The sequence below is a fragment of the Podarcis bocagei genome (genome assembly GCF_964188305.1).
Source record: "Podarcis bocagei genome assembly, chromosome: 13".
Lineage (NCBI taxonomy): Eukaryota > Metazoa > Chordata > Lepidosauria > Squamata > Lacertidae > Podarcis > Podarcis bocagei.
In genome coordinates this window covers 37414047-37428660 of record NC_138138.1, presented here as the reverse complement: position 1 = coordinate 37428660, position 14614 = coordinate 37414047, and the positions used below count along the sequence as shown (strand labels likewise).

General features: G+C 47.7%; 1 protein-coding gene across 3 annotated transcripts in view; it reads left to right on the top strand.

Annotated features, from left to right (window-relative positions):
* Positions 1–11385, top strand: part of PTPRH (protein tyrosine phosphatase receptor type H) — a 31934-nt gene extending 20549 nt beyond the window's left edge. Inside the window, exons 10-19 of one of the 3 annotated variants that reach the window (XM_081168299.1) lie at positions 132–213; positions 1845–1892; positions 2073–2163; positions 3693–3783; positions 4568–4644; positions 5791–5925; positions 6993–7115; positions 8853–9013; positions 9365–9500; positions 10137–11385. In XM_081168299.1, the coding sequence (XP_081024425.1) occupies positions 132–213; positions 1845–1892; positions 2073–2163; positions 3693–3783; positions 4568–4644; positions 5791–5925; positions 6993–7115; positions 8853–9013; positions 9365–9500; positions 10137–10274 (1082 nt within the window). In that variant the 3' untranslated portion in view covers positions 10275–11385. The remainder of the gene's footprint in view (positions 1–131; positions 214–1844; positions 1893–2072; positions 2164–3692; positions 3784–4567; positions 4645–5790; positions 5926–6992; positions 7116–8852; positions 9014–9364; positions 9501–10136) is intronic. The other 2 variants (XM_081168301.1, XM_081168300.1) reach the window with 2 other exon arrangements.
* Positions 11386–14614: the final 3229 nt, after the last annotated feature.

Here is a 14614-nt window from a genome sequence, read left to right as displayed (position 1 = left end):
ATTCCTGCACTGGTCACTTCCAACTCTACAATTCTCTGATTCTATGAACGCAGGGAGGACCACGAGTTTCCCATCCCTGACTTAGACACACACACAAACTTTGTAGCAGCATTTTCTTTCTTTGTCTTTAGGGGTCATCCTTGAAACTCTGCTCCCTGTGCTGCTTTTCTCAGGCCTCCTCAGCCTGCTGCTGTTCTATTTCTGGAGGAAAAGGTGAGCAAGCTCAGTATTGCAGGCTTCCGCTGCACAGCATTATTGACCCCAGCGGGGGGGGGGGAGCATCAGGGCCGCAGTAACCTGAATCCAGAGGCACAAAGGAAAAGAAAACAAGCTGCGTTTATCGGCTTGTATTTCCCCCTGGCGCATTTCCTCTGCAGGGGCGGGGGGCCAAAGGGACAGGCAGTGCACTGAAGTCTTCTCTCCAGCTACAGAAAATCATAAAAGTGCAAGAACAGCCCTCCTGGATCCAGCCAGTGGTCCATCAGTCCAGCATCCTGTTCCCACTGTAATGAACAAAACCTGCCCTTATTCCCTTATGGGGGACACAAGAGCCCTTATAGAGTCCTTTGTAGGTTCTCCATCGGTAGGAGAAAATAACAGAGGCCAACCAGAGAATATTGAGAAGCAAAGCAGCTCGTAAGCCTGATCTTTATTGAACTGTTGCAACAGGGTGCTCCCCTCACACGCAGGAAAGGAGGAGGATCCAGAACCAAGGTGTGCCTGCCCTTATATAGACATTTTAAATTCCCTGCCCTGGAGCTCAAGACCACCCCCCACAAACATCACAGAAAAGGTGGTCTACAACAGAAATTTGAATGTTGTTTTTTCTGTACCAGGTTATCTGATAATGCCTTATCTGATTGCCTTTCCTGGTAGTCTGGCCATTCCTTTGAGATGGTGATTTCCCAATTCCTGAGACAATGTTCTAGTTCTAGTGTCATGAGAGAGGAGACCAATTTCTCTCTGTGTGGATTTCTCACAGGCCCTTGGGCGACGCAGTAATTTCCAAATCACACAGCTCTGCTTATGGACTGGCACAAAGGGCCTTTGGTCTAGTGCCGTGGCTCCCCCAGTGGGAGTTTCGGGTACTGCAGGCTCCAGTTTTATAGTGCCCTGTTCGGCGTTCTGATTAGAGATTATTAGTTTTGGAAGGGGGGAGACCACTAGGGTCGCCATGTTTTGAAGAACAAAAACGAAGACGCTATGACAACTCTCATTTTAAATACTAAATGTAGGTTATAGAAGCTGTGACATATTACTGAGGGGGCCGGGCCAGATTTAGGTTTGATGATGCCCTAAGCTCCTGAAGGTAATGGGGCCCTTTATATGTCCAGCTGTCCTTTGTCAACAACAATGTGTCGCTGTTTTGTGTGTTGAATATATGCTATATGGTAATTTATGGACCTAACAGATATCTAAAGCCTTTTGCATATAACAAAATATGTACATCACAGGAGCCTACACAACACAAAACACTGTTGCTGTATGTAGGTTTTTTGTTGTTGTTGTTTATCTTCTATTTTGGAAATGTACATCCAGGTTTTTTTTTCCTTTACATTTTTTGGGGGCCCCCAATAGAGTGGGGCCCTAAGCTACAGCTTGTTTAGCTTATACAGAACCTAAATCTGGCACGGGGGGGGGGGGGCGGAGAAGAGAAGAGGTAAGCAAATCTTCAGCCACCAGTTATGTCTATGTCTCATCCAGAAAGACATTTTGGCAAATTTTACAAAAATCCACCCGGACAGAAATTTTACCCCTGAAAAAGAGGACGTGTCCTGGGAAAAGAGGACAGATGGCAACCCTGCCACTGACAGACGTTGCTTAGTTTTCTGTCTCCTTTGCAGGACGAAGAATGTCTTGGAGAAACAGAAAGCAGATATGGGACTGCCTGGGTGAGGATGAAGGGGTATGGGGTACATGGACGTAGCCAGGATTTATTTTAGGGGGGGCAGGCTTTATTGGCAGGGGCAGAACAGAGTTATCTGCGACACAATTGCTCAGTTATTTACGTATTGCCTGCTTAAACTTTGAGATTTAAAGAGAGAACTGTTCCATCTTTTGCTCCCCTGCAGAGCCCTGGACTCTGTGCCTGTGTTGGCTTTCCCAGCTTACTGCCACGAGCGCTTCTCCAACAGTGGCTTTGGTTTTGCAGAGGAATACCAGGTACAAGGTTGCTGTGGCATCTGTAGCTCGGTGGGCAGAGCGCCCGCTTTGCATGCGCAAGGTCCTGGGTTTGATCCCCGGCGTCGCCAGGCAGGGCTGGGAAAGAAAGGCCCTTGTCCCAAGCCCTGAAGAGCTGCTGCCAGCCAGTGTATACATTACTGAGCTAGGTGGACCAGTGGTCTGATTGAGTATAAGCCATTTACATTCCTATGATACGTCTATTTAAAATTAAATTGCAGCGAAAATACTCTGCCATCCTTGTTTTAGACTGAAAAGGGTATTCCAGAAATTAAGAATAAAGCCCAGTTTAAAGTACCTACCAAAGTAGCATTAAGCGTCTTTCAGACAGTGCTCTTTTTTGTATTTCTATTATTGTTATTGAATCTATTTGTTGATTTGCTTCAAGAAGATCTTTAAAAACGGAATATAAATCGCAGCTTTCATAACAAACATTACTCTTGTGTGTCCTTTCCCTCTTGTTTCTTTTACTAATTAAATGAGAGCTGTTGCCAGATATAAGAGATTCCAGATCCTATTCAGTTACTCTTTTAAATATTTCGGCCGTCATTCTGTTTTAAATACTTTACATATCCACTATTTATCGTATTTTTCGCTCTATAGGACGCACAGGACCATAGGACGCACCGGACCACAGGAGGGGGAGAACAGAAAAAAAATTATTTTTTTCTTGTTCTGCCCCTCTAAAAAAACGTGCGTTCAAGGTGCGTTCAAGAGCAGGTCGGAGAACAGCGCAAAGGCTGTTTGCAGCCTTGCCGCTGCCCCCCGAGTTTGTGGGGCTGGCAGTGAGGGGAAGCGCTGCTTTCCCCCACCGCCAGCCTCAAAGATCCCTGAAGCCTTTGGAGCGCAGCTGCACTCTAAAGGCTTGAGGCTTCGGGGACATCCTTTGTAGCCTCCGCAGGGCAGCGGGGTGAAGGCACCCCGCTGACCTGCGGAGGCTTTGCGCAGCCATCCCGAAGCTAGAACAGCTTCGGGCTGCTGCCTGCTATCTGCAAGCCTTGGAAGCCCGGCGGAAACTCCGGGCTCCGAAGGCTTGCGGATAGCTGCCCAAAGCTGTGTGCGCAGCGCCACGCTCCCCGGGCTTCAGGCTGCAGGCTGCTATCTGCAAGCCTTCGGAGCCCGGCGGGCACTCCCACCGCTCTCCCAAGGCTTGCAGATAGCTTCCTGAAGCCTGGAGAGCAAGGGGGGTGGGTGCGCACCGACCCCTCTCGCTCTCCAGGCTTCAGCGAAAGCCTGCATTCGCTCCATAGGACGCACACACATTTCCCCTTCATTTTTGGAGGGGGAAAAGTGCGTCCTATAGAGCGAAAAATATGGTAAATACTTTTCATATCCACTATTTTAAATACTTGGGCTGTATTCTTTTTTTCTTTTTTGTCAGAATTTTTATATACTGCTTAACATTTTGAGAAACAGAGAAGAACCGCTGGGTTTGTGCTTTGCTGAAGGAGTCGCCTTGTTTCGTAGCTCTCTGCGCCTCTTGTTTCACCATTTCTCTTTTCACATAACAGCAGCTGCAGGACGTGGGGACACGACAACCCCAGAGTGTGGCAGAGCGGCCTGAAAATCAAGCCAAGAATCGCTACAGCAACGTTCTGCCATGTCAGTTTCGTTCCCCCTGCCTTGTTTTTTCCTTTGTCGCTTGCGCTTAACAAAAGGAGTCTGCTTTAATTTTGAGCATCTCACTATGGAGTGGTGGTTTCAGATATAACCTCAAAAGACCAGAGATTCAAGCAGGAGGAGGCGGGAGGGGTCTGACCCAGAATTCTCGGCTAAGGCAGACTTTGGCTCAGATCAATGAACTTCTTTGGAAAACTTCTAGCCTCATTCCCCACTACTAAAGATATTTTTTTTCTGGCATAGGGAGGAATGTGCATTGACCCTCGAGGTCTGGATTTTAATTAATTGTTTTGTGATTTTATGTAAATTGTGTTACTTTTATTGTTGTTAGCCGCTCTGAGCCCTGGGGAGGGCGGGATATAAATTATTTTTTTTTTTTTTATTATTATTATTATTATTATTATTATTATTATTATTATTATTATTATTATCATTATTATTATTATTCCTGCGTCTGCCACTTTCTGACCCCCATTTGATATAAAAATTATTTGGCATACATAACTTTCCCCCCATTTTTTTCTTCACAACAACCCTGTGAGGTAGGGTAGGCCCAGAGAAAGGGAGCTTTTTGACTGAGTGGGGATTTGAACCCTAGTCTGACGCTCTGACCACCACACCGCACTGCCTCTGCTGCTCAACTTTATTCCTGCCACTTTTCAGTTATGTAAATCCATATTTGGTGCTGCTTTACTTTCAGTTTTATCCATTTTTCAACTCACCCTCTCTGCTTTTACTTTTAACCCCTTTGGTTCCTTCTCTGCAGATGACCACTCGCGAGTTCAGCTCACCGTCAAATCTGGAGACCCCAACTCAGATTACATCAATGCAAGCTACATGCCTGTGAGTCTTGTCCGCCCCCCCCCCCCCGGCTGCATTTTTGTGTGAGATGTGGTTTGGGACCCTTTGTGATTCACCCTTGACAAAAACTTTATAACTTAGGTTAAGCTTGGCATAGATTTGGGATTCTACTTTAGCACGGTATATTCTCAGCCCCCAATATATAATGCCAACTAGTCTCTAGTTTTCTCCCAGGGTTCATTAACCTCCCATTAATGAGCAACAATCTCATGGTTAGAGAGAGTCTGCTTTGACTTTGCACATCTCACTACAGAGTAACTTTTGAGTACACTTATTCTCTCTTTTCATAGCTTGCTTTTAGACAAGCAATGGAAACTTTTTTGTTTCAGCTAGCTTTTGTGGGTCGCCATCCTTGTTTTGGCTCTTACTGCTTTCTCTGTCATTTTAAGAGCTGGTTTCATTTTTTAATGACACGTTATTGCTATTATAGTAGGGGCTGCACACTTGTTTTCTTTGCCAGCCAGTCCCATCTACCCCCACCCAACCCCAACCACCCTTTGCCAAAGCCACGCAGCACCCACTTTCACCAAAAACAGCACCCCCTCCTCTCCTAAAGCTCACCAAACCTCTGCGTCCTGCCTTAGCTGCCTGCTCACTTGTCAGGGCTGTCTACCTGCCTGTCTCTAGTTCTGGTTCTGGTTCTGGTTCTCTCCTCTTCACCCTCTGACATTGCTGTGAGGCCCAACAGCTCTGGGAACCCAGTTTCTCTTGTCTGTGGCAAAGCAAAGTGCAGCGTGACAACATTCTTGAATTGTTATTATATGTACAGATACTGCTTTATTTTTGGTTAGCAGCCACCTTGAATAAATATATGGAAAGGCAAGGCATACAAATGACATAAATCTGGGCAACACTTCTATTAGGACAGCTGAGGGCAGACTGAGCAGGAGCTGGAAGGGGTGGTATCCCAGCGTATGTGATAACTGGTGAATATTAGTGGCATGTGAATGTGTGTGTGTGAACCACAGCCACTGTTGAAATGTGGCCTCCTTCAGCTTTCCACCACATAAAGCGGCTCTCAGTCTAAACAAGTTTTGCCACTCTTCGTTGTGACTTCATTGGATTTCCCATTGATTCTGTACTAACGCAAAGCGCTCCCTCTCTCTCCTTCCTCATTACTCGCTCCAGGGCTTCAAGAGGGAAAAGGAGTTCATAGCAGCCCAAGGACCACTGCCTGGGACACTGTACGACTTCTGGCGCATGATATGGGAGCAGCAGATCGTGACCGTGGTCATGCTCACTAACTGTGCCGAGAACGGACGGGTGAGAACTGTGTTGTTTAGCTGGGAGTCAGGAAACTGCTTGAACAATGTTCTGCCTCTTGGGGGGTGCCCATTGGGGGATGCGGGTGGTGCTGTGGTGTAAAGCACTGAGCCTCTTGGGCTTGCCGATCGGAAGGTTGGTGGTTCGAATCCCCACAATGGGGTAAGCTTCCATTGCTCTGTCCCAGCTCCTGCCAACCTAGCAGTTTGAAAGGACACCAGTGCAAGTAGAGAAATAGGTACTGCTGTGGCGGGAAGGTAGACAGCGTTTCCGTGCACTCTGGTTTCTGTCATGGTGTCCCGTTGCGCCAGAAGCGGTTTAGTCATGCTGGCCACATGATCCAGAAAGCTGTCTGTGGACAAACAGTGGCTCCCTTGGCCTGAAAGCAAGATGAGTGCACACCCCATAGTCACCTTTGACTAGACTTAACCATCTAGGGGTCCTTTACCGTTTACCTTTACTTGCCCATTCAAAAGGGGCAAGCCATCTAGGGCTGTACAAAATATTACCTACTTTTTTTGGGGGGGGGTTGTTCAAAACTAGTTTTTTCAGTGGGATAGAAATCCCCCTCCCCAATACCTGTGAGATTGATCACTTCTTCTTCCTTAATCCTCTTCAGTGCCATCCTTTCCCCTGTTTCCTTTCTCCTTTATGAATTAGTTGCAGGCGTGATCCCACCCCTTCAGGATGAGGCCATGATGCTAAGCAGCCAATTCGATGGTAGGTTGTCGTTTGAGGGCAACTTACACAAATAAGCAAATCTTTCTTCTTTTCTCTTCTCTAGAAGTGGTGGAAATTTGTCTGGACATTTTTCTATGTTTGTAAAAGGCAGCAGATAGTATCAGGCAGGGAGCAAAAGTGTGCAGCTCGTTCCAAAGAGCTTGCGACTCCCCAGATTCTGTGAGGAGGGTGTAGATGTAGACCTGGTCTTCAGAGCCCTTGATCTGCAACAGCCCAACCAAAACCTGACCAAAGTTTGACAGTTGCTCCGCTCTTCCACAAGGCCAGTCCTTCCACTAATGTTCTTGGCTCTCCCCTTGTCTCTTCCCCAACCTTCTTCTGGTCAGGTGAAATGTGAACGCTACTGGCCTCTGGACTACACACCGTGCACCTACGACAACATCACAGTGTCCGTCGTCACAGAGACAATCCTCCCTGATTGGACCATCCGGGATTTCACTATCAAGCAGGTGACGGAGCGGGGATCAGGACCGCCCCCCCGGCGTTCCATCCAAATGGTTTCTGCCAGAATAACTGCCCTGTGAAGCGATATTTATCCAGATGCTTTATCATTGCAACTGAGGCTGTTGCCAATTCCGCAGTCTCTTTTCTCCAGCTTTTGACACCTGAGTGGTAGATTTTTGAGATCCACTCTGCTCTTGTTTTCTTAGTTTTCTGTTCTTTAGTGTTGTATTTTAAATTGCTGGGGCACATCCTGGGACCTTAGGGTGACGATTGGGAAGTGAATCAAATTGTTATTGTTTAATAATAACGATGATGATGATGATAAATAATAATGGTGACGATAATCGTGATGATAATAATGGTACTGGTTGTCATAATTTTAATTAAAGATATCCCTTTAGAAATGATAATAATGGAATCATCCTTCTAATTGTGAACTCAACAAAATAAAAGGGAGTCACTGAGAGACAAGAGGGAAGTAATCAGTGGCGGAGCTCCAAGCTCCGACGGGGGGGGGGCAGAGAGTAGGCAGGGGCGTGGCTGGTGTGCGTCCTTGGGGGCATGGCGCATGTCCTGGGGGCATAGCACACCTCTTGCAGGGGTGTGGTGCGTGTCCTGGGGGCGTGGCGCAACACCCACAGGGGCGTAGGGCACCGCCTGCGGGGGCGTGGCACCCAGGGCTGGAGGGGGCAGCCACAATAGCACCCCACTGGGATTGTGCCGCAGTGTGCTCCCCCCGCACTCCTGTTCCTCCGCCAGTGGAAGTAATCCCAAGGCGTGCATAAGCCAAAAATACCCTTTAAAACACTGGGGGGTGGGCAGCCTTATAAAACCCAAACAATTTCTAGTTGAAAAACAGTAATAGTAATAATAATAATAATAATAATAATAATAATAATAATAATAATAATAATAATAATATACCAACCTACATCCAAAGATCTCAGAGTGGTTTACAAGATAAAAATACAGAAAAAAGCCGGAAATTGAGGGCAAGTGGGAGAAGAAGGGGCGCTTGAGCCCCTTGCAAGGAACCCATGACTGACTTGCTGGAACCCTGAGTGAGAGCACTGCTATTAGGAAGTGTCACGAGCCACTGGGATGTGTGGACAACTGTTACCTTGTGTGGTGCAGGTGGCAGGTTCTGTGCCCTCAGGGACCCCAGGCTGACTCTGCCCACCTAGATGGGTTATATGGTGTTTCTGGGCAGGATATGAGAGAGGCTTCCTGATCTTGAGCCACAAGATCTTCCTGAATTCTGCTGTGCCTCCTGTATATTGGGTTGTTTTTGGCCCTGATCCCAGCTTGATCCTAGATCCTGCTTCCTGAAGTTCATCCTCCGGTTGTAGTTTACTCTTCTATCTCAACCACTGGCTCGTCCCACAGAACCTGATTTCCACCTCCTGGCCCAGCCCTGACAGCGGGCGAGGAAGGTATGCTGCAACATTTTGTTGCAGGTCCCACTTTGTTATCTCAGACACTATGCTCAAGTGGTTGGGTTTGGGAGCGGAACAGAGCCACTTCAAAATAAACTACAAACACCCTCGGTATACAGAATCATAGAAGTTTGGAAATAAAAACAAACGAAAACTCTTCCCCCCCCCCCATCACCACATGGCGTGACAAGGACCTGAGAGCTTCCACGGCTTTCAGGATGTTGAGGTGCCAATTGGAAAGAAACGGAGGTGAAACCCAGGGGTGGTTCTGAAGAAAGCGCTTGAATTGTGTGTGTGTCCCAACAGGTGAACCTATCCGAGGTCCACCTGGCCAGGCATTACCACTACACGTCGTGGCCAGACCATGGAGTGCCCAAAATCACAAGCACCATACTTCACTTCCGAGACCTCGTGAGGGCCCACATAGAGGAGCACAGAGGCGCTGGGCCAGCTCTGGTACACTGCAGGTAAACCCCAGAGGAGGGGAAGGGAGGATCGGGGCAGGGGAGAGCCAGGGAGAAATGTAAGCCACAGGTTCTGTGGACTGAGGCTGCAGAGGGACCACAAACGGCAGAGACACTTCAACCCAAAGTGGCTTAACTATCCATAACGCCTCTTCCCAGGGAATTCTGGGAATTGTGGCTCTGGGAGGGGAATAGGGAGTCTCCTAACAACTCCCAGCACCCTTAACGAACTACAGCTCCCAGAATTCTTTGGGGGCAGCCGTGACTCTTTGAAGTGGCATCATAGAGCTATAAATGTGTAGCGTGAATGTGGCCTTGGTTTCGGTTGACACTGTCCTCTCCTTCCCTCTCCAGCGCAGGTGTTGGCCGGACGGGGACGTTCATCTCCCTGGACTCCCTGCTGCGCCAAGCCCAGGTCACAGGGGAGCTTGGAGTCTTCTCATTCGTTCGGAAGCTGAGGATGAACCGTCCACTCATGATTCAGACTGAGGTGAGAGGCTCGGAATATGTCGTTACGTGAAGCAGATCTCTCTTGAACAAGCAGTTCAAAAGCACACCAGTGCAAGTAAATAAATAGGTACCACTGCGGTGGGAAGGTAAACGGCGTTTCCATGCACTCTGGTTTCCATCACGGTGTCCCGTTGTGCCAGAAGTGGTTTAGTCATGTTGGCCACATGACCTGAAAAGCTGTCTGTGGACAAACGCCGGCTCCCCCAGCCTGAAAAGCGAGATGAGCGGCGCAACCCCAGAGTCACCTTTGACTGGACTTAACCTTTTCCCTTTAGTTACTAAACAGCTTCCCTCTGGCTCTCTTTGGAGACTTCAGTTCTCTGTTAAATGACTTAAGAGGAGGCAGGCAAACATCTGGGCCATCCATCACATCTGTAAAGAGGAGCACGACCTATTGACTGGGGGCCTCTGGTTGACCCCTGTGATGTCAGGATGTGGGACTAGATGGGCCATGGGCCTCATCCAGCAGGGCTCTTTTTGACATAAGAAGTGCTCAAAGCTGCCCTGGCAGAGAGCTGAATCTTCCTGAGCTATATATGTGACAAAGCAAGTTGAAATTCTGTCCTCCTGGCAGTGCTCTAATCCCACACAGCCTTAACACCATTTTTCTCCGCAGTCCCAGTTCGTCTTTCTTCACCAATGTCTCCTGGACGCCCTCCAGCCTCCTCCACAGAGCGACAGTGAGAAGACAGAGCACACGGCAGTGTATGAAAACACCTGGGCCCTGCAAGGCTACGAGGTCTCCCGGGTGTGACAGCCGGTCTTCTTTGGTCTTCTTTTCCCGGCAAGCGCCAAGGAGGCCCATGTGCCCAAGGGCCTGAAGACCACAGCAGACTTTGGGATGTGCTTCCCTAGGGAGGGAGACGCTGGTTCCTAGAGGAGATGCAAATTCACTTGGAATCCCTTCCCCAGCCCGGTTTTGACATGATTGTGCCAGCCAGCTAAGGAAGTGATGAGGTGTGTGTGTGTGTGTGTGTGTGTGTGTGTGTGTGTGTGTGTCCCTGCCCCCTTCTCTCTTTGTGGGTTGGAAGTTAAATTGCACGCGTTGTATCTGTCGGGAACATACGAAATGGAAAGGTGGAGCTTAGGACTGAGAAGCTGAGAGGAGCCTAAATGGACAGATTTGCTCTTGCAGCGACCTGTCCTTTGGCTTTATGGGTGAAAGGCAGGTACAGAATTTTACAAATAAAATGAAATAACCGATCAGCACGCATATATCTGAGGATACGACTGTGGTAGCTCTTCTGTAGCAGCTCTGGAGGCAAATGGTAGCTTCAAGTGTGAGAGGGGGGTGAATTTTGGTGGGGGAACATAATGGGAGACTGAGACAAGCCCCCCATTTCCCCACTGCACCGCTCTAACAACCTATCACAGGCTTCCCAAGGTAAGGAGAAGTAGAGGAGGATTCCAAGGTGTGCTTAATGTCACCTCTGGATTGACCAGGGGTTAAAGTGGGTGGGGGAGAGCGAAAGAAGATGCATCTAGCAAATGAAATTAGCAGGATCTATCATGAAGAAACTTATAATAAGCTTAATCAAAAGCAGGGAAGCCTCCAGTAGCGTAGAGAGCAAACGATGGGCGATGATTGGCAACCGCTTGTCCTATCTATAAGAAGGCAAACCCACTTAGCTCAGTTGGTTAGAGCATGGCGCTGATAATGCCAAGGTTGCAGGTTCAATCCCTGTAAGGGCCAGCTGCATATTCCCGCGTTGTGGAGGGGTGGACTAGATGATCCCTAGGGTCCCTTCAAATTCTATTATTCACCCCAAGAAGAAATGAATTCAACTTTGTCTATAAGTCCACAGCACTGGACTTGAGAGCCAGTGTGGTGGAGGGGTTACTATGACCTGGGAAACCAGGCTTCAAATCTCCACTCACTGGGTGGCCTTGGGCTGCCTCTCAGCCTAACCTGCCTCACATGGTTGTTGGGAGGATGAAATGGGGAGGAAGGAAACCATGTACTCCACCTTGAGCTCCTTGGAGGAAAAGCGAAAAATGAATGCAATAAATAAATAAAAGATAAAATTGACTAAACCTCAAGCAGATTAAGTGGCCCGCATGTTTGTTGCATATTGACGGTATGGTGATGAAATCCACTGTAGTGTTTACAGGAAGAATCTTTGGCTCAGGAGCCTTTGCTTCAGCCATGAAGCTCACTGGGCCTGCGCCATCTCATGCCCACTGTTTTGTCCAAGCTGAACCTACGTACCTCCCAGGGTTGTTGTGAAGTAGGCGGGTGGGAATGCCATTCACAAAGTAATGAAACAAAAGCAGAAAAGTAATGAACAAAAGCAGAAGGAATTGGAGAGGATGAAATTCTTTCCCTGTTTTCAAAAGATTTCTTGTATCATCCCAGAGAGGCGGTTCTCATTTGCCGTAGGAGTGCAGATTCACACAAGCCCTGTGCAGAAATCCCCACAACAACCAGAGCCAAGATGAGGATGGCAACAGCTTGCCCACATGATTTTCAAGGACAGGTCATACAAAGGGTCTTGGTGCAAATTCAGTATGAAAATCCTCAGTAGATAAAACCTCCTCATGGCTTCTGGTATTCCAGATGCCTCGTCTTCTCAGGTTCATGCCTTGAAACCCTGTCAGTTTCCCTCCCATCACAAATGTCAACAGCCTCTCTCTCTTGCTGGACTTACAAGTCATTGTTTATACAAATTAGGGCTGTCGCCAAACCGAAGAAATTTTACAAATGGACACCCCACTGATTGTAGACTTCACTGGAGGTGTAGGGTTGCAGCCACAGCTGGATCACTGCGTGCATTTGGGTCAGCTAATCAGTTGATTAAATCTACATTGATTTGCGTATGAGTAAGCCAATACCAAGGGGGGAGCATAATTCTGATTTATTTTGGGTTTTTTAGATGGTTTATCTGAATCCACTTATGAATCACTTCCCATAAAAGATCTCAAAACAATTTCACAGCAAAAACAATCTGCAATGAAAAACAATTCCATATGTAAAAACAAAAAGGATGGATGGATGGAGTATAATTTATTATACAGTTAAAAATGAGCATACTCTATTTAATACAACCAATACTAATGTGGATAAAATAGAGAGAAATAAAATGGTAGGTAAACAAAACTGAAGATTTAATAACTTGAAAAAGAGATAGAAAGTCAAGAATGTAGGCAAGAATGACTGATGTATTTCGTACGTTGTCGTGTAAAATTTCGCAACTCATGCTGTAATCTTTGGTTTTCCGTCTTCTAGAAGTAAACTGGACAGCTCCAAACTAGAACTTCTGGGCATTCTTCTAAGAAATGGGGCAATGGTCTTGTACGAGCATCTTGGTAATTTTTGTTGTTGTTTAGTCGTTTAGTCGTGTCCGGCTCTTTGTGACCCCATGGACCAGAGCACGCCAGGCACTCCTGACTTCCACTGCCTCCCGCAGTTTGGTCAAACTCATGCTGGTAGCTTTGAGAACACTGTCCAACCATCTCATCCTCTGTCGTCCCCTTCTCCTTGTGCCCTCCATCTTTCCCAACATCATGGTCTTTTACATAGAGTCTTCTCTTCTCAAGAGGTGGCCAAAGTATTGGAGCCTCAGCTTCAGGACCTGTCCTTCCAGTGAGCGCTCAGGGCTGATTTCCTTCAGAATGGATAGGTCTGATCTTCTTGCAGTCCATGGGACTCTCAAGAGTCTCCTCCAGCACCATAATTCAAAAGCATCAATTCTTTGGCGATGGGGAATCATAAAAGGACATGGTCTGTGGTCTCTATCTCTCCATCATTACAAGGGAAGGGCTGTAAAAGGCTTGTTGGGAAAGGAAGGCCTTCAACGGGTGCCAAAAGGGCAATAGGGGCAGCGTGCCTGCCTGGTGCATCATGGGAGGGACTTCCAAAGGGTGGGTACCACCAAGCTAGAAGCCCAGTTCTGCTGGGCTGCTCCCCATAGAGAAAGACTACCTTTGTGAATGTGAGAGAGAAAGGGCAGCTCTTATCCTAAAACGGATGGAGAACCTTTTTGGTCCTGGGGGGCAGATCATTCTCAGGCCCCATCCCTTGGGCCAGCTTAGGCAGACAGGTGCAACCGACATGACGCTGCGTGATGGATAGGCGGGCCATGATGCCCACCTGTCAAAATTCATTGCACAGGGTTCCCAGGCACCCAATAGCCAGCTAGATAGGGGCATTGCCAGCACAAGGGGCATTGCCAGCCCTATGGTTGGTGCTATGGGAAATGCTGAGCATAGGGCTGGCAAAGCACTTCTTTTTCCCCCTTCCCATGTGGGGAAATAAGGGAAAGGAGGCTACATTTTACAGGCAGGGCTAGGTGAAGGAGAAGTCGTAGATATCTTTTGCTCAGTCGATGTCTTTTTATTATTGATTGATTCATTGATTGGAGCTGCTTGCTTCGACTGCAACTCTTTGTTGCCTGCAGGGAACAGGCGCACACAGCCAAACTGAGACGGATTTAATCTCCCACCTCGATCATCAACTGTCAAGCAATGAGAGAGAGCTGGGGTTAAGTCCTGCTGCTTCGACTGCATGTGCCTGTTCCCTGTAGGCAACAAACAGCTGCGTCCAAAGCAAGCAGCCTCCCAGCCGGCACAGAAAGGAACCTTGAACTGCCACAAGATGGTGGGCAAGCAACTGCAGTTGGGGGGAAATAGCCCCAGGGACAAATCTGGATCCCCTTTCAGGTCAGGTGGGCTAAGGGTTCCCACTCCTGTTCTGAAACAATGACTTCCACCTACTATTCCTCTTATGCCAGTGAGGTGTAGTGGTTAAGAGCGGTGGACTCGTAATCTGGTGAACCGGGTTCGCGTCTCCGCTTCTCCACATGCAGCTGCTGGGTGACCTTGGGCCAGTCACACTTCTTTGAAGTCTCTCAGCCCCATTCATCTCACAGAGTGTTTGTTGTGGGGAAGGAAGGGAAAGGAGATTGTTAGCCACTTTGAGACTCCTTCGGGTAGTGATAAAGCGGGATATCAAATCCAAACTCTTCTTCTTCTTCATTGATTTTATTTTTTTGAAAAATCACATGCAATCCAATTAACCAGCGAATCTGTTTTAGTCTATTATAATATTTTTATTAATCTAACCCATTAGATGACACAGCTCTAAAATAGAAAACA